This window comes from Physella acuta, unplaced genomic scaffold, assembly GCF_028476545.2.
Source record: "Physella acuta isolate Inbredline_101_S28 unplaced genomic scaffold, ASM2847654v3 ptg000716l, whole genome shotgun sequence".
NCBI classification, from domain to species: domain Eukaryota; kingdom Metazoa; phylum Mollusca; class Gastropoda; family Physidae; genus Physella; species Physella acuta.
Window position 1 is genome coordinate 449,958 of NW_026732234.1, and position 24,607 is coordinate 474,564.

General features: G+C 34.2%; 1 protein-coding gene across 1 annotated transcript; it reads left to right on the top strand.

The window, feature by feature from the left end:
• LOC131949847 (uncharacterized) lies at positions 1-24,537 on the top strand. The gene is made up of 46 exons (XM_059311858.1): positions 1-144; positions 240-469; positions 568-657; positions 1,531-1,654; positions 1,816-1,938; positions 2,416-2,575; positions 2,929-3,110; positions 3,253-3,384; positions 4,270-4,436; positions 5,703-5,896; positions 6,009-6,266; positions 6,505-6,587; positions 6,734-6,976; positions 7,105-7,213; positions 7,323-7,525; positions 7,829-7,985; positions 8,199-8,303; positions 8,943-9,096; positions 9,277-9,415; positions 9,816-9,947; positions 10,324-10,404; positions 10,622-10,694; positions 11,079-11,191; positions 11,490-11,649; positions 11,856-12,092; positions 12,507-12,514; positions 12,683-12,693; positions 13,332-13,450; positions 13,888-14,048; positions 14,525-14,726; positions 14,873-15,024; positions 15,595-15,810; positions 15,894-16,121; positions 16,241-16,354; positions 16,558-16,785; positions 17,322-17,526; positions 17,704-17,943; positions 18,306-18,538; positions 19,356-19,546; positions 19,654-19,838; positions 20,400-20,504; positions 20,749-20,901; positions 21,064-21,167; positions 21,481-21,625; positions 22,405-22,694; positions 23,142-24,537. Exons 2-46 carry the CDS (start codon positions 288-290, stop codon positions 23,337-23,339), a joined length of 7,089 nt encoding a protein of 2,362 aa, XP_059167841.1. The 5' UTR covers positions 1-144; positions 240-287; the 3' UTR covers positions 23,340-24,537.
• The last annotated feature ends 70 nt before the right edge of the window (positions 24,538-24,607 follow it).

The following is a 24,607-nucleotide window of genomic DNA, read 5'->3' on the forward strand; positions in this document are numbered from 1 at the left end:
AAATGTATCAATTTACCAAAAGGTACACGCCTTACAACTAAACAAGTTGATAATGAAATACAAATATGTATTGAAGATCTTCATAATGCCAGAAAATTTGTCAATTTAAAAGACGTGGAAACAATACTATTAAAAAAATTCCAGGTAATATGGTATCCCAGTCACTTTTTTTAAAGTTAACTTTTCTGCATTGTAATTTACAATAATGCAGCATTATACATCCATTTTTTTTTATCTAGGTAAGAAGATTTCAAGACCTCGAGTTGCCTGTGAATAACTTTTATAAAATGGAATCGGCAGTTAAACATAGTCGTGCTCTCTGTAAAGTGGATTTGTTTATAGAAACATTTCTGAGAGGCCATTCTACTTGCACCCTGTATGAAATAATGGAATTGTGTGGTCAGTTGAACCAAGATCAGGAGAGCTTTGAAAGTTTGAAGCTTGGGCCAATACAGAGTCTGCCAGTAATGTAAGTGCAGAATTTAGATTTAGAGTGTATTTATTTTTGTCCTACATTATTTAATATTTTTTTAAAATTAAAAAAAAAATGAAATTTAATCTTTCTAGTTGGAAACATTTCCAGTTCCCACAAGATGAGCATGTTCCAGACATAACAACTGCTGATGTGATGGAGCATTTATACAATTATTTGGATGAGTTGGTTATTTTTTTATTACATTTAAGTCTACTATCAATCTCCCTTTATATATATATATAATATATATAATATATATATGTGTATATATATATATATATATATATATATATATATATATATATATATATATATATATGTTATTGTTTCTCTTTCGGTACTCTTGAAATTTTTAAATCTAGAAGCAAGGCCTACAAACAAATATCTGCCATAATTTTTTTGTTATCAATGGGAAAATTATGTTCGCTACAATTAATTTAGCTTGAAAATTAAATCTCTCTTTGGCTCACAAGACTACGAATTTTAAGTGAGAAAGAACGAGACTTACAGGCCCTATAACATCTTAATAATTAAATATTTTAATCGTGGGTCGGCGTGGTCGAGTCGGTAAAGCTCATGGTTGCTAAACCGAAAAGTCTCGAGTTCGAACCCCCGGGCAGATGAGGCTCGTTAGCTGTGGACAGCCACTCTTCTATGAGAGACAACTCCAAAATTAAACAACTGCTGCCTTGTAGTTTGTTCTTGGTTGGACAAAGGCTATGGAAGCAAATCCAAAAAGAAAAGCAGGCTGAAATCGGAGTTAATGGCCTCAATGGCGCATAACCAGTTGACATGTAACGCTTAATTGTGTTGGAGGCGTGGTCGAGTCGGCAAAAAAAGCTCATGGTTGATAAATTTGAACAAAGGTTTGAGTTCAAACGCACTGGCAGATAATTCTCGATCCCCTTCAACACTAATAATTAAGAACGAAGAAGAAGAAGAAGAAGAAATATTTTAATTAAAACAAATAACGGCTCAGCTAGAGGCTTGACAAAAATATTTGAGAAATGACCAGCCCCATACCAATCTAAATAAATACAATTATTAATTTTAAGAAAACAACTGTGGACAGAGAGAACCAACATTGATGACTTCATCCTGTACCTTGCTAATAAATATGCTGTCTCAAGTCCATTTTCATTAGGTGTCAAAATTGGAAGTTTACCTTTGGCTATACAGGTAATTGTTGCAAAATATGTTGTGTTGTTGTTGTTTTTATTTTAGGTGAAGCAAAATTTTATCATGTCAATAGAAATATTAAAACTTTTGAAACATATTAATTACAATTTTCAGGGATCGTCTTAAAATTTCACATCTGTTTCCTGTTTTATTTTGTATAGTCTCTGAAGAAGTCAAATCGTGACATGTCAACACTGAGGAAAAAACTTGTAGAGCAACTCAGAGATGTCTTCTGTCAAGACATTGAAGATGCCTTTCGATGTTTTCAAGATAGCATTTTGCAGGTGTCATATTTTTAACTAGTTGGAACTTTTTTATTTCAAAAGTCACCCAGACTTTCAAAAAAAGTTATTAAAAACAATTATATTAGCTTTGACATTATTCCTTATATTTTAGTGTTTTTTAGAAAAGTTTTTTCATTGAAAAAAAGATTATTTTGTAAGGAACCAACAAATGCAAATGATGTTCTAAAGCTACGACAGCACTATGTGACCTTAACCCCAGAGGTCACCCTCGAGGAAATTTTCAGAAAGTTTAAATTATTAGCAACCATTGAGAATTCTCCTCGCACTTATAAGAAAATTTGTATTCAGATAGAACAGTTTATAAAAGTAAGTGAAAATGACTATTTCTATTTTGATTATATTTAGAATTTTGTTTTTATGATGAAAATCAACCCAAAATATTGTACAGAGCATATTATACTTTCTTACTAAATAAAAGCTTCAGTTAAGATTTGAATTTCTGTATTTCTGTTTCAGGTAGTTCTCCATGATCCTTTAGCCCGCTTGCTTTATCACTTGTCAGTGTGTTTATCTGATCTTCAAGTACAAGAGAAGGCACTTGAGTATTTTCAAAAGTTGAATGAACAAGATCAGGACAATGGACACACACAGAACAAGAAAGTACCACCATCCAGAGGTTAGTTCTAGTTTATTGCTCTGTAAACACTTTACTTTTTCAGGTTAAATATTAATTTTGTTGAAACCAATAAAAAAGATGTTAGTAGCTGTGGATGTGAAACAGCTATTATTAAATTATATTATTATTATAGACATATAATTGATGGCTTTTTAACTCTGTGCCAATTTATTTTTATTAAAATCTATTTTAGTTTTCTAAAACTTTCATTAATCTAAAAAAAAAACCTTATCACATTATCCAAAGTTGATGAAGACCTTAGGTTGTAACTTGTGGTTCTATATTATTCTAATGAAGTTTATAAGATATTTTTGTGTTACAATTTAGCAACCAATTCTAATTTATACTTTCAGTTCTTCTTGTACAAAAAGTGGCACAGCATTTGACCTCCTACCTTCAAAATGGCTCCTTAAATTTAACACACCTGCGGAAGATTGAGTCAGATATTCTTGATGAATTTGATTTCCAATCATTTCCTGAGATGGACAGTCGCACTTTTCTAGACGTTATTGTGTTCGAGGAAAAAATCAAAAAGGTATATTTAACTTCAACTAATAAAATACTTTAAATGTTAAATATATAAATTTTGTCTTTTGTATGTAAAATCTTTTATTATTTTTTTCTGTTTCAAATGTCTTCAGCTCATCTCTTGATGTACTGTATCCAAACTTTTTCAGATTTTTGATGACTGCGGTGGAACAGCACTTGGATCAACTTCAGGGAGCCACGAAACACCTGCACACTTCAGGCCCAGCTTAAAACATCTGTTAGACTTTATAGGCCAGGCCCAGTCTGCAGGTGCCACCAAGGTGATGCTCCAGTTTAATGTTAATTAGTGCACCCTAGGTCATGCTCCACTTTGATGTTAATTAGTGCCACCTAGGTCATGCTCCACTTTGATGATAATTAGTACACCCAAGTTCATGCTCCACTTTAAGATAATTAGTGCCACCTTGGTCATGCTCCAGTTTAATGTTAATTAGTGCCACCTTGGTCATGCTCCACTTTTACATCAGTTAGCACCATTTAGGTGATGCTTTGCTTTCATTAATAATTAAAAGATTATACCTGTCTTGCTGTATATTATGAAGATTAGATTCTCACTAATTTTCGTAGTCAAATGAATTTGTTTTGTATACTTTAGCCTAAAAGTTGTTAATTCCATTTCAAAATTAATTCCATTCCAAATATGTAATAAATATCTTAATAAAGTCGGCGTGGTCGAGTCGGTAAAGCTCATGGTTGCTAAACTAAAAAATCTCGAGTTCAAACCCTCGGGCAGATGAGGCTCGTTAGCTGGGGACAGCCACTCTTCTAGGAGAGACAACTCCAAAATCAAACAACTGCTGCCTTGTAGTTTGTTCTTGGTTGGACAAAGGCTATGGAAGCAAATCCAAAAAGAAAAGCAGGCTGAAATCAGAGTCAATGGCCTGAATGGCGCATAACCAGTTGACACGTATCCTTAATTGTGATGGAGGCGTGGTTGAGTCAGCAAAAAGCTCATGGTTGATAAATTTGAAAAAAAGTTTTGAATTCAAACCCTCTGGCAGATAAGGCTCGATCCCTTCTAACACTTAAAATTAAGAATGAAGAAGAAGAAGAAGATTTTAATAAAAAAAAAATTATTAATTAAACCTTAAGTTTTAAGATGAAACTAAATGTAATGATTTACTATTTGAACTTCTACTCAAAAGATTGAACAAAAAGAAAACTGCATATGCCAGCATTATCAAGTGAGTGACATTCGACATTTGGGTCATGGCAACATTGCACGACTCTGCCAGGCTGCTGAGAAGTCTGAAAAAAACTTATCTAAAGAACACAATGTTTGTTTTGAATCAGCATTGTGTGCAAAAGCCAGGTTAGTTGCTAGGAACTTAAACTTGTTTAATTTGACATTTCTTTAATACTATTTTCTTGTGCAATATATATATTTTGTCAGAGATTTAGAATTACACATGCACATTGGTTATAAAAGAAATAATCATTAAAAAGTGTGTTTGAATGGTTATAAAAGAAATCATTAAAAAGTGTGTTTAAAACAAAACACTTGTTTAAAATATATTGAAAGATACCTTCATTAACTTTATATTTTTTAAATACTTTTAACCCTTTGAGCCCTGGCCTAATTTCTCCCATTTCCTGAGCTCCCAGGGCCAAACCAATTTTCACTTACCTGCTTCTAACTTTGCCTATAACTTTTGAACCGTTTGAGATAATCAAGCCACATTTGATATCCAGACTCAGGATCAAACAACGATGCAGCAAGATTCTAAAATTCTTTATTTTTTAACAATGTATGAACTGAACAATGTATATAAAACGAACACGTAATTATTGTTTTGATAGAACATAGAAGAAACCAATTTACATTTAGTAATTGTTTTGTTATTATTGATACCTGGCCATACTAGTTGATCGTCAGAAGTCCACTTTTGTGTGATAACTTTCAAAACAGTTATTACTGCCGGACCCGATGCAAAGAAAAACTTCGCATGTTTTGCACCAGTAAACAGTTGTTTTTTTTCGTTTCGGCAAGTCTTTGTCCTTAGCACTACGTGCATCAGAACGTACTTGAACAGTTTCATTGTCACTGTCAATTTCAATGTCACCGTGTTATTCTCAAATTCAACGTCACTATCATCACAATAAAGACCAGGAATATTATCTTCTTCATTAGAATCAATAAGTAGTTGTATTGCCTGAGAAGCAGTCATTCTACTTCTTTTGTTGATATTTCGTTCTTTTGTTTCATCTTTTGCACCAACTTTATGTGATGAAGTCGACGGCTGTGGCTTAGCTTTTCGTTTTGGCGGCATTGCTACGAAATGTAAACACTTTCATTTTACCTAAAAATCAATTTTTAAAATCATGATTCCGCACTCAAAAGACGTATGCGCAGTTTTAATCAGTCTTCCGCTAATTATACTTAATTAGACGGTATACCGGCCGCTAGGAATATGACGCTAGATCATCGGGCCGGAAAACCGGCTTTTCGGACATATTTGCCTAATGTTGAAGCCGGTTTACCGGACTGGCGGGCTCAAAGGGTTAAAATTAGATTATATTGAAGACAATTCTACAGTAAAATGTGTTCATTTATACACTCTATACATATAAAATACAGCACAGAGACACAGAGTAAAGTTGGCATTAGAGGAACTATAAAAAAAGAGGCGGCGCTGGCATGTTTGACCACATGTCCACTCCTGGAGGATATGGCTGAGTGGAGCCACTGGTCACTGGTGTTCCAGCCACAACTGGGCTGCTTGAGACACTTTATAGAAAAACATGGAGGAAGACAGAGTTTAACTCTGGAAGGTCAGGGACTGTAACTATAGCTTAGAAATGTATGAAGATATACACGTTATTTTTGGCATGATTTGTTTATGTTTAATTATGTTTAATTGAACTTAGTGTTGTCTGTTCTCAGGTGGACACAAGATGGCCACATCAGATTTCAAGGCCTTGGAGGTGGCACCTGGTAAATTTCTAAAAATATCTTCCTCTGATGGCAGTCTAAAAGATCTAAAATCAGCAGTGGAGACTGGTGATGCCCTGACCACTGCTGGTCAGCTGGTCTCATTAATTGTGGCCAACAAAGGGTTAAAGAATACACAGCTGGCTTTGGTGTCTGAACAGATCAAGACAAAGCTGATCCTATTGCATGCACAAAGCTCACCTAAACAAGGTAAATTTTACTAGAATTTTTTTTTATTTTTGTCTTATGTTCTTTACTACTATTATTCATTTTTGCCATTTTTTTACTAATAAAAACTGTTACAGGTTATTTAATTTTCTGCAGTAGCTCCAGTTTTGTTAAGAATTTGATTTTTTTTTTATTTGAAATGATTTGTGGACCCATATAACTATTTTTGTTAACATGTCGCTATCAAATATTTTCTTCATCATTTCAATTTTTTCTACAGAAAGTCTTGATTCAGCTGTGCTTTTTATAACTCAAATTCTGCTTAAGCTTCCTACCAAAATTTGTGTGGAAGTTGCCAACCAGGTAAAAGAGAAAAATAATGTGTTAAGTTTGTTCTAGTATCCCTAATTTTTGAAAGAAACTTATAAAATTGTTTGAGAAAATATCTAGCAGAATTAAATATGTATGTAATTACAATTTAATTAGTTAAATCTCAATAAAATTTTTAGGTACTGCTCAAACCATTGGGTGATGTTGTTGGCTCAGACAAGTCTAAGAAACTTATTCATTTGGCTTGTGAAGCTCCCTGGCAACAGCAGAAACTAGAGTTGCTTGGCTGCTTGTTAGGGTTGCCAGAGTGGACATCTTCTCTTGACAATAAATTGTTATTTCCACAAAGTTGTGTAGAGGACATATCAAATGAATTGTTTGCACCAGAAAAACTGCTAGCAGAAAATGATGAGGAGAATGAGGTAATTTAATAATTACTATTTTTTTAAATTATAGTTTCTTCATTATTGTAGTGCTAGCAACTTTATTTTCATGTAAGTCAGTTAATTACAAATTAAAAATTACCTGAAACATTAAAAATCTTTGACAGATTACTGATAGCAGTTATTCAGATGATGAGGACCAATTATTAGATCTCACATCAGAGACAAAGCCTGCTGTTGATTTAAATCTTAAAGCTTCCAATAGTGCAGATTTAGGTATTGTGTGAGCATTGTCTAAATAATTCATGCTTAGATCACTTTTTTAACTTTAGTTTTATAAGGGTAAATCAGATAACATAATCTTTATGTTTTTTCTATTAATTAGACTCCAATGAAGATGGGGATTTGCAGAATAAAAAAAGTGACGTAAACAATAAAGAAGAGTTACCTTCAAATGAAAATTTAGCCCTGCAGGAAGATAAATTGTTGGCCCGTGAAGAAAAATGCCGGCTGGTTGTTGAGGAAATCAGACGAGAAGAATTTGGTGTGGGCGTGGAACTTACTGAGGCTGGAAGTAAACTCATGAAGGTAGGTGGGGTTATTTTTAGCTCACTTGGAATACCCATTGAGTTAATGTATTCTAAGAAAAATAAACATGATTTTTCTTTAAGCAATAATTAAAATTGTTTTGTTTATTAAAACTTACTAAATAGATTTCTGGAGCTTTTTTCATTTTTATTGCATTTAAAAGCTTGTCATTATAAAGTAAAGATTTTTCTAGCTGTTTTATATATTGCTTGTATTTACATTGAACGTAGAATAACAAATCGTTAGGGTTATGTTTTATAATTTGTTTGAATGTTACAAATTCTTGAGATTTGTTTCAAACAGACACTGCAGGATCGCCAAGGCCGAAGCTTGCAGAGACTGTCCAAGGATCTGTACAGCAAGGATACCCACTTTGTGCTGGAGCTGATCCAGAATGCTGATGACAACAAATACCAGGGGGAGGTGACTCCATCTGTCAAGTTTCTCATTGACGAGATAGGTAATAGAACTTGAATAGTGCTACAGATGTTATTTGTATATTGGTATGGCACTAATATATTGATGTTACTAGTAGGCCTATAACAATAAATAACAGATATTAAATTAATATGACAGAAATTGCATTAATAAATATTAAAAACATTTAAAGTAGCTATTGTTATTGTGCAAATATTATTGTGGCATAAATTTAAAATGTATTTTCCATTTATAGGGGTAACAGTACTGAACAACGAAGAGGGATTTGAAGAGCAAAACATTCGAGCCGTTTGTGATGTTGGCAAGAGTACAAAATCCAAGCATACACTTGGATACATAGGTAAACATAGGCATACATTCCAGTTTATAAATATATGGACACATTATTTCATTATAGCTATAATAGCAATATAAACATAAAGTGATATTTCAACACCAAGGGTAGACAAAGGTACAGAATATAGTCCAAGTAAAGACAGAACAGACAGACCCGACGGGTTCCGAACCTACCATTCGACACGGCACCAAATCGCCTCGCCTTCCATGCCTCAAGTCTGACTTGAGGCATGGAAGGCGAGGCGATTCGGAGCCGTGTGGAATGGTAGGTTCGGAACCCGTCGGGTCTGTCTGTTCTGTCTTTACTTGGACTATATTCTGTACCTTTGTCTACCCTTGGCGTTGAAATATCACTTTATGTTTATATTGCTATTTCAGTTACAACGCCTGCTTCCACCCCTTACCATGTTTACATTATAGCTATACAAATCTGTGTAGCCTATATAGCTTTCAAATATAGATATATATTATTTCTTTCATAGCTCTGTTTATTGAATGAAATGTTAATCTATTTCTGTATTTTAGAACTATATAAATGTAAGAGAAAAAAAACATTTTAGTTATTATTTCCAATGATATATATAATATATTTGACCTACTTCTGCAGCTAATTTTAACATTGTTATTTTCTATACTTCTTCAGGTCAAAAAGGCATTGGCTTCAAGTCTGTGTTTCGTGTGACCATGAGACCTGAGGTCCACTCTAATGGTTACCATATTTATTTTGATGTCAACAGTGGACCAATGGGCTACATCCTACCTCACTGGTCAGATGACAGCAAACAGGGGGACACAGAGTAAACAATCAGAATTTTTTTTTAGCAAAATGTTCATTGCATGCTGGTATAGGCCAAATCACACTTCACTACAAAAAACAAAAAAACGAAATCATTATAAAATTTTAATTATAGCTCCATTTAATCTTATTGTCAAGCATTGTTTATAACTTTTTGCAGCAAACAAACTTGTGATTTCAGATGGCAAACAAAAATCATTTTGCCCTGGACTGAAGAAATCAGGCAACAAATCCGTACCCATGCCGCCCGTTTCAATGACATAAAGCCCTCACTGTTGCTGTTTCTTCATCGCCTTAAGAAGATAACAATAGATAATAAGGTCAGTCATGATTTTATTCTCATGCTTATTTTCTTATTTTTAAAGTATATATTCTGAAACAATTATTATGTAATTATAGTAGTTGTAATGTGCTTAAAATAGACTTTGTTTTGAACTCCTAAATAAAAGTAAAATAAAGTTACCCTTTTGGACCTGTTAGTATAGTTTCTATGGCCTCTGCATATTTGCATATAAATAGTGTAGTCAGTTTTATGCCCATCCACCTTTACTGTCCTTTATGTGAGTCAGATACCCTGGGTGGACTTGAGCCCAGGATCTTGAGATTTTACTGCTTAACTGTGCCATTCCATTGGAAAATCCTAGGGATTCATTTTAAATTGTATTACGGCCAACATGAATCTGTTATGGCTTACAATGTTGATAAAACCAATGATTACAGGTAGAAGGTGCAGAAACTTTCATGGTGCGCAAGGATTTACCTAATGGAGAAATTCACATTTCACACAATCATGGCACAGACAAGTGGTTTGTGCTGAAGAAAGTTTTGGATACATCAGACATGTCCTTACAGGTGAGTTGTGGATACATCCTTCAGGTCATTACATATGAGTCATGGATACATCAGGCGTATCCTTACAGGTGAGTTGTGGATACATCAGGCATATCCTTACAGGTGAGTCATGGATACATCAGGCATGTCCTTACAGGTGAGTCATGGATACAACAGGCCTATCCTTACAGGTGAGTCATGGATACATCAGGCATATCCTTACAGGTGAGTCATGGATACATCAGGCATATCCTTACAGGTGAGTCATGGATACATCCATTATGTAATTCAATATTTTATTTTAATTTAGCTCAAGCTTGTTTTCCAAACAGATTTTTTAACCATCTCAACAAGTTCTACTTTTATAACCTAACATTGTGTTGATCTTTGAACACAGGCTAAATCAGGTGCGGAAGTTGAGTGTACAGAAATAGCTCTGGCATTCCCATTGAAAAATACATCAGCAATCAATTCACAGGTACATTTACTATACCTCACTGCAGAGGATTTTTTTTTTAAACTTTAGGATATGTGTTCACTAAAGATACATTATTCTTTGAATTTTATTAAGTATTCATTCCATTTTAGAAATATTTTTTAAAAGTGACTCCATTTCTTGCACTCGCTTGTTAAATCTGTTGTTAGTAATATTACCCCACATACTGTCACATTTTTACTATGAAATTAAACCACAGGTAAAATATGAGATGCAGCCAGTGTTTGCTTTTCTACCTCTCAGGTCGTTTGGGTTTAGGTTTATCATTCAAGGTAAGTAATGAAGTTGTATACTGGAGTTACAGGGCTAAAAAAAATTGTACATGATTCATCTACTTAAATTACATACGTAACAGTATTCTATACAACATAATATTGGTATATGTTTGTGCTAGCATTTTATAACATTTGTTGAAGATTTAATATTAAGGTTTTTCTCCTATTCTTTTACTAAACAATTTTGTTGAATTAATTTATTTAAAAAAAAAAATTTACTACATATGAATATGCAGTTAGTCTGATACACAAGAAAATAATCAAATAGCAGCTTTTTTTTCTACAACCACATGATGAGATTTTTGTGTATGTGGACTATCTATTTTGACAAGTTTTTGTCTACCTATTGGCAACTTTGACAATTGTTGTGTGTACCTGTAGGAGACTTTGATGTTCCCTCTAGTAGAGAAGACATTGATCAAGACAGTGCATGGAACCAGTGGTTGAGGGATGAGATTCATCTCTTGTTTTTAGAAGCTTTTGATGCCTTCAAGGTAAACAATCAAATCATTTTTTTACTGCTAGATGAACAGTGTCTGTATTAGTTTACCTATTCCGCACTATCATTTACTTATCCACACCACTGTTATATTGCTTATTGGTTTCCTTTTTTTTTAAGTCTTTTTGTTACAATTTTGTTTCACTGATACTTTTTAAAATACAAAATGTTGATGTGAAAATTGTAACAGTCAGGGTGCCTGTGGGGCAGGTAAACCAGTTTTCTACAGGCAGCCTGTCAGCAGGTTACCTGTTTTCTACAGGTAATCTACAACCAGGTATTCTTGTTTTCAGACCAAGCCAGACATCCCAGCCCTTGAAGCCTTTGTCATGTATCTTCAGTTCATCCCCCTTGAAGGAGAACTTCTGGATTTTTTCAAGCCAGTCTCCACACAGATCTTGAGACAACTCAAAGCAAAGGAATGTGTCCCTGTGCTTTCTACAGACAGTAAAAGTAACATATACATTTTCAGTAGAACAATATTACATTTTTATCGCAAGATGCTGTTTATCAGTATTATATCAACAAAACATTTTCTCTCTTCAAGTCTGTTACTTTTAGAAGTAACTTTATATTATAAGAAGTTAACAGTTTTATTATTAGAAATATTTTTTTATCAATTTATGAACCACTGATCATGAATATTTTGTAACCACTAGGCATTGTGTGGAAAATTCCATCAAAAACAGTGATCACCCATGACAAATTAGTTCTGAGAATGATCTCCCCTGAGAGGTTGCAGAAGGAGTTAGACTTGTACTACCTCCACCCTGATGTGGCCAAAGTTTTGAGTGAGCCACTTCTGCATGCACTGGGCATCAACTCAGTAACAGCTAAGCATCTGCTGCATCTTGGACAGTCCATCAGTCAAAATTTCAAGCATACAGATATTGAGGGTAGGCTTTAGTGGTTTAATCTCATCCATCAAATGAGCTCTAACCCTGGTGCAAGGGTACCTGTCTCATGTTTGGGACAGTAAGGGTGGCTGGGCATAATGCTGACATACCATCTTCACATGCCAAACTCAAAAAACATATAAACCCTACTTCATCTGCCCTATGTATATATCCTTGGGTTTAAAGGGTAACTTTAACTTTACTGGTCAAAGTTATATTCAGATATTAAACTGTGAAAGTCATTCACTTGATATAAATATATATTGATGTTTTCATTGCACTAACATCAAAATTATGTTTGATTAACTTTTATATATCGCATATAAATCTTTAGAAATAGCAAACTGGTTGGCCTGCCTTTATCGCCACCTTGATAAACATCAAGACAATTCTGAATTATTTGATCATCTTCAGAATATGAAGTAAGATTTTTTTAAATATCAAGATGAAAAATATGTTTTATAACTGCTTATTTTTACTCAAATTTCTAAATGTATTCATCTTTAATATTTATGCAGTGATTTAAAGAAATGTTTTTAGTTTTTATGCTGTGTAATTACTTTTAAATCAGTTTTTTTCTCTTATTCTAGCTATTCAAGAGGTATTTTTCAGAATAAATTACATTTTTGTGTTTTTAATAATTTGATAACATTTTTGTTGTTTATTTTTGTTTTTACTCCACTTTCTCCCTTTTCATATATATATATATATATAGAGAGAGAGAGAGAGAGAGTTGGATGGAAAGTGACACACACACATATTTTGTATCTACCCTTGTTTTTATTGTTGTTATTAATTATCACTGGTTCTTCATTTTGGAAAATTTGAAGTTTCGTTAGCTCAAAGTTTCATTTGTTTTTTATTTAAGTCACCACACGTGTATCAGCTGGTCAAAAGTTTTTTTGTTGTTTTTTTTAAATTAAAAATTCCCAAGATAGCCTTATAAATAATATTGGGATTTAGATAATTGTATTAGTTTTGACTTTAAGAATTCAGCAAACTTTAGCTTTCATTTTAAAAGCTCCCTTTAAACCTTATAATTTTTTCAAACCCTTATACTTGTATGTAATTATATGTATTTTTCTTTGTGTAGTGTACTGTTTACTTCACTTATTTAAATTATTCTTACTTCAATAAAACTAAGATATATATCAGCCAGTATGCATAGTTTTAATTAACAGCACTTTTATACTTTCATTTTGTCTTTTCACATAAGATCATCATGAAAATTACTTTCAGGATCATTCCTTTATCAAATGGAGACCTGGTATCCCTCACACAAACAACAGTTTTTCTCTTGATCAGTACAGACCAATCAGGTCCTAGCGAGAAAAAGCAAAAAGCTGACAAAAGCAGAGGTATTTTATTTTTTTCAATCCATGTAGGTAGTATTTTTTTGCAATTGCATAATCAAGCAAAAAAAATTATTATTTAATCACATAAAAATTTTGGTTTGTTTGTTACATTATTGTTTTAAAAGCGTAAGGTCCAAGCAATAGTCATCATCAATGTTACATTTGTCCTGCAACTTTTAAATAATTAAAACACATTGAGATGTTCAATGTTTCTGATCTCCATCCTAATTTGGCTTTTATATCTGCTTCTGGATTTTTATTTTTATCTTTAGAATGTCTTATCTATAAGGCAATTTGTGGAGCCCAATAAACATGAACAATATTAAAGTTGACACATTAAACTTCCACTGTGTCTACCATGGACAGATCCTCTAGAGAAGTTAAAGACAGATCTGAACTTGGTTGACACATTAAACTTCCCCTGTGTCTACCATGGACAGATCCTCTAGAGAAGTTAAAGACAGATCTGAACTTGGTGCACTTTGACCTGGTCAACACCCAGGCGGTCAAGCTACTGCAGAGAATTGGCATCAAACAATTGACCGCTCATGACCTCATCCACAGCCACATCATGCCTGTGTTGAGATCAGATCAATGGAGAGTAAGTTGATGGTTGATTTGGTTGTTTTTAGCCAACTTTATAACTATACATACACTTCAATAAATACATATGTGTACTTGCAATATGCTGCAAGTCAGATACTATGTCACTTACTGAGTGAGTCACTATTGCTGGTTATGGTGCTAGCCAATAAGCTCATCATTGTCTAGGGGTTTTTATCAGTAGTGTCTGAATCAGCCACAGTAAAATCTTGTAGGAAGGACAAAAAAACTTACCTGAGTTTAAAAGTTGATTTACTCAATAAAAGTGTTCTGCTGAGTGAGGCTGTAGTCCTATCCTAATCGCTTGTAGGTTGATAGAGCAATTATCAGACTAACCAGAATTTGTAACCATGTCCTATCCCTCTAGCTATTTCCACAGATTTAAACTAATGAATTATCCTTTCTGGTACTGATAGCTCTGCCCACTGGTCATTACTACCCTTACATTGTCTAAGCTGTCCATCTCTCTTAAAGGACAAACATCCAGACATCATAGTCAGTTATCTGATCTACATCAAAAATGAGTTGGACAATAATCCATCCATCTTGGACAAGTCGGAGCTGCGGTCAGTTATAAAGCTGGTCACAAACCATGGCGTTAAGTCCCCAGTAGATGTTGACATTCACTTCTCAACAGCCTATGGAACTAAAATTGACTTGTTCCACTTATTACCTGGTAACCTAAAATCTCTTAATTAGAATTTGTAATTATTTTCTTGTTATCTACATAAACTTGATCTTTCATTAATTTCAAAAACATGGTTCAATATAAGCCATCTGTTATTATTATTTAATATTCTTTTTTTGTACCTTTTGTTTAAGGCATAGACTGGGTTCTACTGGACTCGTCCTACCTGCCAATCCCCCCCACACAGCATGACAAGGACACCTGGAGAAGTTTTCTCCAAGACTTGGGTGTGGTGGAATTCCTGAAGGTGAGAGAGGTGGAGCTACAGGTGGATGAGATCAATATGGTGAGTACTGTCCCACTATACTGAGGCTTATTGTTGAGTCAAGGTTTAATTGAAATTGCTGAAGCTTCCAATTTGTCCCAATACACTGAGGCTTATTAATGATTAAAGGTTTACTTAAGGCTGCTGAAACTGTCTAGAATTAATGAATCAAGTTTTAACCTTTCCTGATAAAGCTTCAGTAAATCATAAATGAATAAGTTTATTTGTAGGAACAACTTTAACCTAATGAATTGAAAATTTTAATTTTTAAAATAGAAATAATAATTTGAATTCACTTATTATCTACTTAAACTTGGTGTTTCTCTTTTTCTGTTTGGCATGTAATCTTTTCTTATTTGATTGCCCAAAATCTTAAACTTCAGAATTTTAAGTATTCATATGATGAGCATTAGCACGTTAGGGAAAGTAAAGGCGGCTGGGCATAGTGCTGACCACACTATCTCTTCATATGCCGAGGTCACAGAAACAAGTGAACTCTACTTCACTTGCCCCATAAATCGTCAGGTTTGAAAGGGAAACGTTACTTTTTTTTACTTATATGATGAGCATGAGATTTTTTTCCAAATCCAGCAAGAATTGGCTGACTTGCCAGATGGGTATACCATTCTGGACTTCCAATGTGAAGAGTTCTACAATCTTCTCAACAACAACCAGCAGCCTGACACTCTGTATGAGCAGATGGGGCAAGTGTTTGAACTGTTGAACAGGGAATGGGAATCACAGTATCAAAACTTTGTCTGTAAAGAGATAAGATACAAAAATGGAAAAGTCCACAAAAAAACTCAAGTAAGTTTTTGAGTTATTGCATTTGTTTATCACAGTGATGATGAAATGTATTTAAAAATAATATTCTTTATTATTAATTTTAGAGCACTTTTGGTAAGCAGTTACAGTCCTTGCCCTGGCTACCAACATACTCAACCAAAGTCACATTTGACAAACAAAGTAAACAGCTGGATTCCCAAGAATTTCATAAGCTGCAGTCTCCAGTTCAGCTCTACCTGAAACAGGATAATATACAAAGATTGCTTGCAGATACAGTTCAATACCTTGATGTGAAGTCACAAAAGGATACCCCGTTTACAAAATTCCTAAATGTAATACATTTTCACTGTATAGAAATTATTCATTTATTATTTATATTTATAATCTTTTTACTAAAAATTTCATTGTGCCATTTAATTTTATTTATCTTATTTTTTATTTGTAATATCAGATCAAGTCCAATGTAACAGCTGAAATGGTTAAAGAGAATTTAATCTCTTGGTGTACTAGAGAGGACGATGATGTCCCAGTCACATTCTGCACTAGAGTCTGGCACTTTTTTGAAGTAAAACATTTTTTGATCAGTTGATTTTTTTTCCATTGTAACTATAGAATGTCTGTTTAAATAAACTTTTGTAATTACGTCTTTCTGCTCATGTAGCCTATATTTGATTTTAATCATAATAATATATATTAGAAATGGTTTATGATTCTCCACCAAATTTATTAAATTATTGCAATACAGAAATTAAAATTTAATTTTTTCAGGTGTATGCTTACCTAGAAGGAAATCTGAAACCTAAAGAATCTCAGGACCTCTTCCACACCCACCCTGCCATTTTTGTCCCCCTGACTGAGTGTGATGGGGCTGGAGAGTTCTGTGCGGGGTTGATGATGAGGAGAGATGAGGTCTGGTGGTCTGACTATGATGGACTCTTCCTCAAGTATCAGCCCTCACTGGACTTGTACAAGTCTCCACTACGCAAATTTAGAACAGTGAGGATACATTTTCACCAGTGTTTTTGTTAAAGAGCATTATACCTTTTTGTTGTTTTTTTTTAAAGCAAATTTCTTTGTCGTTTGAGGTGTTGACTTATTTAGTAATATCCAGAGCGGAAAAAATAAATATTGTACTAATTGTTTTTAAATTTTCAATATCAACTTAATATTGTATTTTTTTAAATTTCTAGATGCTAAAACAGCTTTATATCTATTTTTTCTATTTTGTTAAACAACACTTAGCAATTATCTTTTGGTAAATTTAATTTTCCCCACAGGATAATTTTAATGTGAAAATTGTTAATATTTAAATTAATTAACCACACCTAAAAGGAAGGTTTAATACATGCTTAATCCTTTTATTGGATAATTCAAAAATGAATAGGCCTACTAGTTTTAGTTTAAAAACACATTTTAAATAGATTAAATAATATTAAAATTTGAATATTCAAACAAAACAGTAGAGCATTCTTAATTTAAAGTTGGATACACCTGCACATAGATATCATAACATTGATTTATTAAAATTCCAGCTGGAGAAAATGTACCAGGAACAATATAAAATGTTAAAAAAGTTGTTCAGGATCCAGAAAGAACCTAATGCACTTTATCTGGCAGAACTTTTGAAACACATCTGCACCATTCATTCACTTTCTGAAGAAGGTGTTTTGGCAGATAGTTTAAACATACTTTCAAAAATTGGAAATGATCTAAGCCTTGCTGATGATATTGAAGGAGGTGAAAATGTTGTAATATTGTCCTTAATATATTCTTATACACTTACTTAGACGTGACAGTTCATAAGTGTTATTTATAACATAAACATTATTATTTTAATTTAAAATATAAAAAACTTAATTGCTTATACTACTTTACTATGCTAAAAACAACCGTTTAACTTTTTATACAATTCAGGTGTGCCGACTCAATTTGCTCTGGAGGTTAAAGAAATCTTCCCCCAAGTGATGGAAATACTGCAAGAAGCTTCTATGTTCCCAACTAAGTCAAATCTCTGGGTCAGTATGAAGGATGGACCAATGATAGCAGATGACGCAGAGCTAGCAGAAATGTTTAATTCAAAACCCGGGGTCCATTTTCTGCATTTGGATACAAGGGGTTCACACAAGCATGAGAAAAAGCCAGATGGAACTATGGGTAATGTTTTAACTTTACTTGAAATCACAATTTATGTTCACATTTGTTTATCATTTGTCATTTTAGGAGAATGAAACTTTGTAACTTTATTTTTGGGTAGAGGATGTTTGTCATTTTGTGACTAAAAATTGAATGTCATTTTTGGGTGGCAGATAACACCAAAATATTGAGAAATGTAATACTAACAAGTTTTAGAATTATAAGGAGTAATTTTATATAATACTTGTAAAATTTTAGATATTTACTGTTTATCTCATTGGTTTTATTTTAGAATGAATATAAATAAAAACATTTGAAAAGAATTTGTTTTTGAAATAAATCAGACAATATATCTTCTATAAAATCTGATTGATTCCTGTCAGCAGGTAATGAGTACCTAGAGCACCTGTTCACATTACTAGATGTGAAAAAATTAAGTGACTGTGTCACTGTGGAAGCCGTCACATTAATGTTCCTGCCATACACCAAAGGCCAGACATACCTCCACACTGTTGTTGGTCTGCTACAGAGCTTTCTGTATAAGCACTATCCTGAGGTCTACTGGAGAGTGAAGGAGAAAAAATCTGGACAGTTGAAGGAGCTGCTGGTGTGTCAGGTGGGTCCATGTTGACTTTAAAGTCATGGGGTGGTCAGGTGGGTCCATGCTGACATCATGGGGTGGTCAGGTGGGTCCATGCTGACATCATGGGGTGGTCAGGTGGGTCCATGCTGACATCATGGGGTGGTCAGGTGGGTCCATGCTGACTTTAAAGTCATGGGGTGGTCAGGTGGGTCCATGCTGACATCATGGGGTGGTCAGGTGGGTCCATGCTGACTTTAAAGTCATGGGGTGGTCAGGTGGGTCCATGCTGACTTTAAAGTCATGGGGTGGTCAGGTGGGTCCATGCTGACATCATGGGGTGGTCAGGTGGGTCCATGCTGACATCATGGGGTGGTCAGGTGGGTCCATGCTGACTTTAAAGTCATGGGGTGGTCAGGTGGGTCCATGCTGACATCATGGGGTGGTCAGGTGGGTCCATGCTGACATCATGGGGTGGTCAGGTGGGTCCATGCTGACTTTAAAGTCATGGGGTGGTCAGGTGGGTCCATGATGACTATAAAGTCATGTGGTGGTCAGATTTTTGATCATCCCTATCCAGACTTCCATTAACCCTATCATTTATCCTAACATGACCATTACAATAACAGTTTCTTATTCTATTTGACATGTGACATTGTTTCCAATACAACCTCATTCCAAAGCAAACGTTCACTTTTTATACTCTCCTCATTTAATGCACAACCTCCCCTTATTGGTACCTAGAACATAAGATTAAAATATTGAGCAGGATATAATATTGCTGATAAAGATTCCCACTATTTTCATACAACTTGTTACTATTCTCAATGGCTTGCCATCTTATCAATCCCAGGTTAGTGAACTAAAGATCAAGTATTCATTATCTGGTCATGAAGAGGTGAATGTGGTCAAAGAGATGGATTGTTTTGTCATTGACAAGCATTTCTACATTCAAAAAGATTTTATCACTGACATGGATGTCATTAACCGTCAGATTGCCAAATATTTTTCTGATGGAGACAATAGCTGTTGTAGAGAAATAGGGTAAGGATAAATAATTGTTTTACTACCTTTTTCCAGAGCCCCATTTAACCCCCCCCCCCTATTTATGTAGTTAAATTCTGTTAGTAATTTTTTGTGCTGTCCTACAGGCGCTTGCTGCCAACAAAAGCATCTTTTCTTGACCACCCATCTGAGGAGTTTTTGGCTGAGATGTTCAAAAGGAATGAGTTAGAAGATTTACCTGCTGATGAGGAGGCATGGGTTGTCTCCCTGCCTGTGATTCCAGTCAGTCCAGTACCTGAGCCTGAGGAGGAGATGATGGTGTATGGAAAAGGTGAGTGAGCTTGTTCAATGTATGATTCAGGTAGCCTGACAGGTAAATTGTATGACAGGTAATCTGACATTGTATGACACAGGTAGTCAGACAGGTAAATTGTATGACACAGGTAGTCTGACAGGTAAATTGCATGACACAGGTAGCTGACAGATTGATTGTATGACACAGGTAGTTTGACAGGTAAATTGTATGACACAGGTATTCTGACATTGTATGACACAGGTAGTCTGACAGGTAAATTGTATGACACAGGTAGTCTGACATTGTATGACACAGGTAGTCTGACAGGTAAATTGTATGACACAGGTAGCCTGACAGGTTCATTGTATGACTCAATTTGACAGGTTAGCTGTATGGTTAATTGTATGACATATATATCAACTAATTACAGTAGTATAAGACAGGCATGCAGATTGATAATTGTGTATACTAGTAGTACCAGACAAATTGATTTATAAAAATGTCAGGTTTCTGTGGCCAAGTTATAAAGGCTGTGATCAAAGTGTTTTGTTACATCCAAGTTATAAAGGATGTGATCAGAGCATTTTGTTACTTCAGGTACTGACACAGAGGATCCAACCACTGTGGTGGAATGTCATGAAAGACAATCCTGGCCTCCAAAGTTAGGTCAAGAGTTTGATCCCTTGGTTGTTCTAAAAATAGGTATTTATATTATACTTGTAGATTTATTTTGTAATTTTAAACCTGAGCCCATCTTTAAGCACCAGTTGTTCAGAGAATGGTTAGTCTATGATGTGATTGTTTTAACACTTTATATTGGTTCAAATCAAATATAAAAATTATGGTGTCTAGCATACCACTATAACTAAAATTCATTTACTTTTTATAATCTAGAAAAAAAAAGGTATTGAACTGTAACTCACTAAGAATTATTCCTTAATGTCAGATGGCAATAGAGCTGACAATATTTGGCCACCACCAGCTCCCCCTGAAGGCTTTATCAGCCCACCTCAACCAACCATCACATACAGATCAGGGGAGACAACCACGAATATTTCATCATCGGCTACTGAAGACAGTGATGAAAGATCTACTGAAGGTTAACATAAACATTGAAATTATTTATCTTGTTTATATCAGCTGGTCAACTTTTGCAATTAATTTTTTTGTGTGAACTTTTATAATTAAGATAGACTATTTGCTGAACAATTTTTTTTTTTTACATTAATTTTGTATGATATTTATGATCTAAATAATAAAGATGTGAAGCAGTTGACTGGAACACAGCCCAGGGATCATGGCAGTACCACTGTCTCCAGATCTAGCTCAGTGCTAGAGGGTCCATATATCCACACTAGGATACAGGTGGGCACTTTACAATGTTTACCTTTAGCTCAGGTGTGTAGATATCCACACTAGGATACAGGTGGGCACTTTACAATGTTTACCTTTAGCTCAGGTGTGTAGATATCCACACTAGGATACAGGTGGGCACTTTACAATGTTTACCTTTAGCTCAGGTGTGTAGATATCAACATTAGGATACAGTTGGGGGATTTAACAAGTTTTACCTACAGCTCAGGTGTGTGTAACATTTATACATCACCTGAATCCATGAGCTCTCCTATGTCTTCCTGTTATCTTATGTATAACACATGGATATAAAAACCTTTTTCAGGGAGAACAGATTAACAAAGACAGCCAGGAGTTTCAGGGTTTTGAATACCCATTTCATATGCCAGTTGAAAGTACAGAAAAATATTTTGATACTTTTGGTCAGACCAGTGGACAGCATGGTGCCAACCATGGTGGCATTAACTTTAGTGAGTTTATTTTATAGCCTGTTTCTAATTTAACCTCTTATGGCCAAAAACATTTTTTTAAGTATGCATAAAACATTGCCTTATGTATTTTGTATATCTTATCAGTGATATCTTACAAATTCTATACCAGGAATCTTAATTAAGTCTTTAGGGTAAACAGATATATGCTTTACCACACTGCAATGCCGTCCTATAAGCTGTCTTGTATTAAGTATATGTTATGCTATGTAAAAATTTAATTTAAAATTATTCTTATCCACCTGCAAAATAATTCCCATCCAATGTAAAATGATTCTCATTCACCTGTAAGTTAGAACGAAGAAGAAGAAGACCTGTAAAATCATAATTTTTTCTAATCTACCTGTTAACTGACTCACCCACCTGTAAAATGACTCACCCACCTGGTAACTGACTCACCCACCTGTAAAATGACTCACCCACCTGTAAACTGACTCACCCACCTGTAAACTGACTCACCCACCTGTAAACTGACTCACCCACCAGTAAACTGCCTCACCCACCTGTAAACTGCCTCACCCACCTGTAAACTGACTCACCCACCTGTAAACTGACTCACCCACCTGTAAACTGACTCACCCACCTGTAAAATGACTCACCCACCTGTAAACTGACTCACCCACCTGTAAACTGACTCACCCACCTGTAAACTGACTTACCCACCTGTAAACTGCCTCACCCACCTGTAAACTGACTCACCCACCTGTAAACTGACTTACCCACCTGTAAACTGCCTCACCCACCTGTAAACTCACCTGCAGATGAGCCTGTCTGGACAGAGACCAACAAAGAACTCGACTACACTGAGCTCAAGTGTGAGCAGAACCTGATCACATCCCTGCAGACGCTGGCAGACGACGCCTCCCTCATAGAAGTAGGTCAGTGGGGCGAGAAGCTGGTCTGGAACTTCCTGCAGCAGCAGCAGTGTGTAGACCAGACAATTGTGGATGTCCAGTGGGCCAACGTGGACTGTGAGAGGGGGCTGCCTTATGACTTTAAAGTCACTTGTCTGACTGATGATCCTAACAAAACTAAAACTATTTATATAGAGGTGAGAGGTTTAATGGGAAATTTAGGGAGCTCATAAAGTCTGTGTCGGGTGTTTTGTGGGGTTAAACTTGGTGCAGAATGTTTGCTCGTTTAGGCACTTCTTTCATTTTATTTCTACAGTTTTTATGGTTGAGTTACTGTGATTGTTGCACTAATAGAAAACTTAATAAGTTACAAATATTCAAGTTTAGTACTTGACACTTTGGAGGAAACTGTGGAGTTACAAAGACAGCCTCAGAAAAATTAATTAAAATTGTTTTAGCTATGTTAATTAATTTTTTTTTTATTATATATTCAATTCATTTTTTTTCTACTTAAAACTATAAGGTGTGGCATATTTCTATTCAACTATAAATGAAAGTTCAGTCTGGACATGACTCTATATTCTAAATGTAATTTTCTATTTGCATGAACAGGCCATCACATATGTTTTGCTTCCTTTTCTCAGGTGAAAACCACCAAACACTGGTCGAAAGAAAACTTTCGTATCTCCTACAACCAGACAGAGTTGGCCATCCAGCAGAAGGAAAACTTTGAGATCTATCGCGTCTATGGAGCAGGTAGTTCCAGCTCAAAGCTGATCAGGATAGAGAATGTAGCAGAGAAGATGCACCAGCAGCAGTTACGGCTGTACCTGGTTGTCTAGTATTTAAATCATTCTAGTCACATGATACCTTATTATTTTCTAGGCCATTCGCAATATTTTGTGACAACTTTATTCCAAAGATTTGAAATAATTATCTAACTCTGTTTTTTATATATTTCAAGAAAATTATTTTAACTGTTAGACATTTGCAATATTTTATGATAATTTTTTCCTTTACTTCAGTGTATGTAAAATATTTTGTATTGTTTGTTGCTTCAACAAACCAATTATAAATATACCACCAATTATTGTCTAAATTATTGGAATTTTATATTTGCCTTTTTAAAAACATTTTGACTTTTTTACTCACCGGTTATAGAATTTTTATATTATATTAATTTATTATCACATATGCCATGTTTTTAAAACCATGTATATGAGGCTATTTTGATCTTCTATATTGTTTTTAGACAAGGGAGTGCTGAAAAATTAATTTTGATTAACTAATATTTGTATTTATAAGTTGTTGTTTTTTTCACTTTGAAATTATGTATTTATTTCATGAGTGTAATTTTTCTACAATAAATGAAAGTTTGATCAAGTAGAAGGGTTTAATGAGAAAAAAATTTCCAGAATGCTAAACTTTATTGCATAATTAATTGGTCTAGCTGCTCGTCATAATAAAATGAAATAGTTTCCTAAACTAGATAACTGTGTTCACTGTTGACGCACCTGTGTGGAGTTTTGTATAGTGACAAAATCTTTAGGGTAAACTGGAAGCTGTTTTATTCTTCCTTTTTTTTTCTTTGGTTCCTTCTCTGTGTCTCAACTGTTTATGTAGAATATTTCAGTTGTTTTTTAATATATTTACAGCATTACTTGTTTTACCTTTGTACAATTACAACACAATTTAATGACACCAAGAGTTAAAACGACTCAGATATTTTAACTCTCTACCTTTACATTTAACCAGTGATCATGTCTTTTATTTTATTTTTATTTATTTATTATTTAAACCTCTCACAGTATTTATAACATAAAATGTATGGCATGTAAATTGTTATATGTTTTAATTCTTTATGTGTAATATACAAATTTACATGAATGTGATTGTTTTTTTTAAGGAAATCTCTAACCCTCAGATAATTTAATATAAATGTATTGATAATTTTTTTTATACATCAAATAACTTTGATCTTTATAATATAATATAAATGTTTATGTTAAGAAACTGAGCACCATTTATATAAATATTAAACATGAGTTTTATAATAAAATGGTTATAAATAATATCTCACATGTTAATGCATTGTTTGTTTTAAAATTTA

What these genes read in the sequence shown, in the direction of transcription:
- LOC131949847 (XM_059311858.1), top strand. Translation starts at nt 288, where the DNA reads ATGGAATCGGCAGTTAAACATAGTCGTGCTCTCTGTAAAGTGGATTTG. An exon ending in CACTACGCAAATTTAGAACA is followed by an intron (nt 16,786 to 17,321) that starts GTGAGGATACAT and finishes TTAAAATTCCAG; the next exon opens with CTGGAGAAAATGTACCAGGA. An exon ending in GATGATGGTGTATGGAAAAG is followed by an intron (nt 19,839 to 20,399) that starts GTGAGTGAGCTT and finishes TTGTTACTTCAG; the next exon opens with GTACTGACACAGAGGATCCA.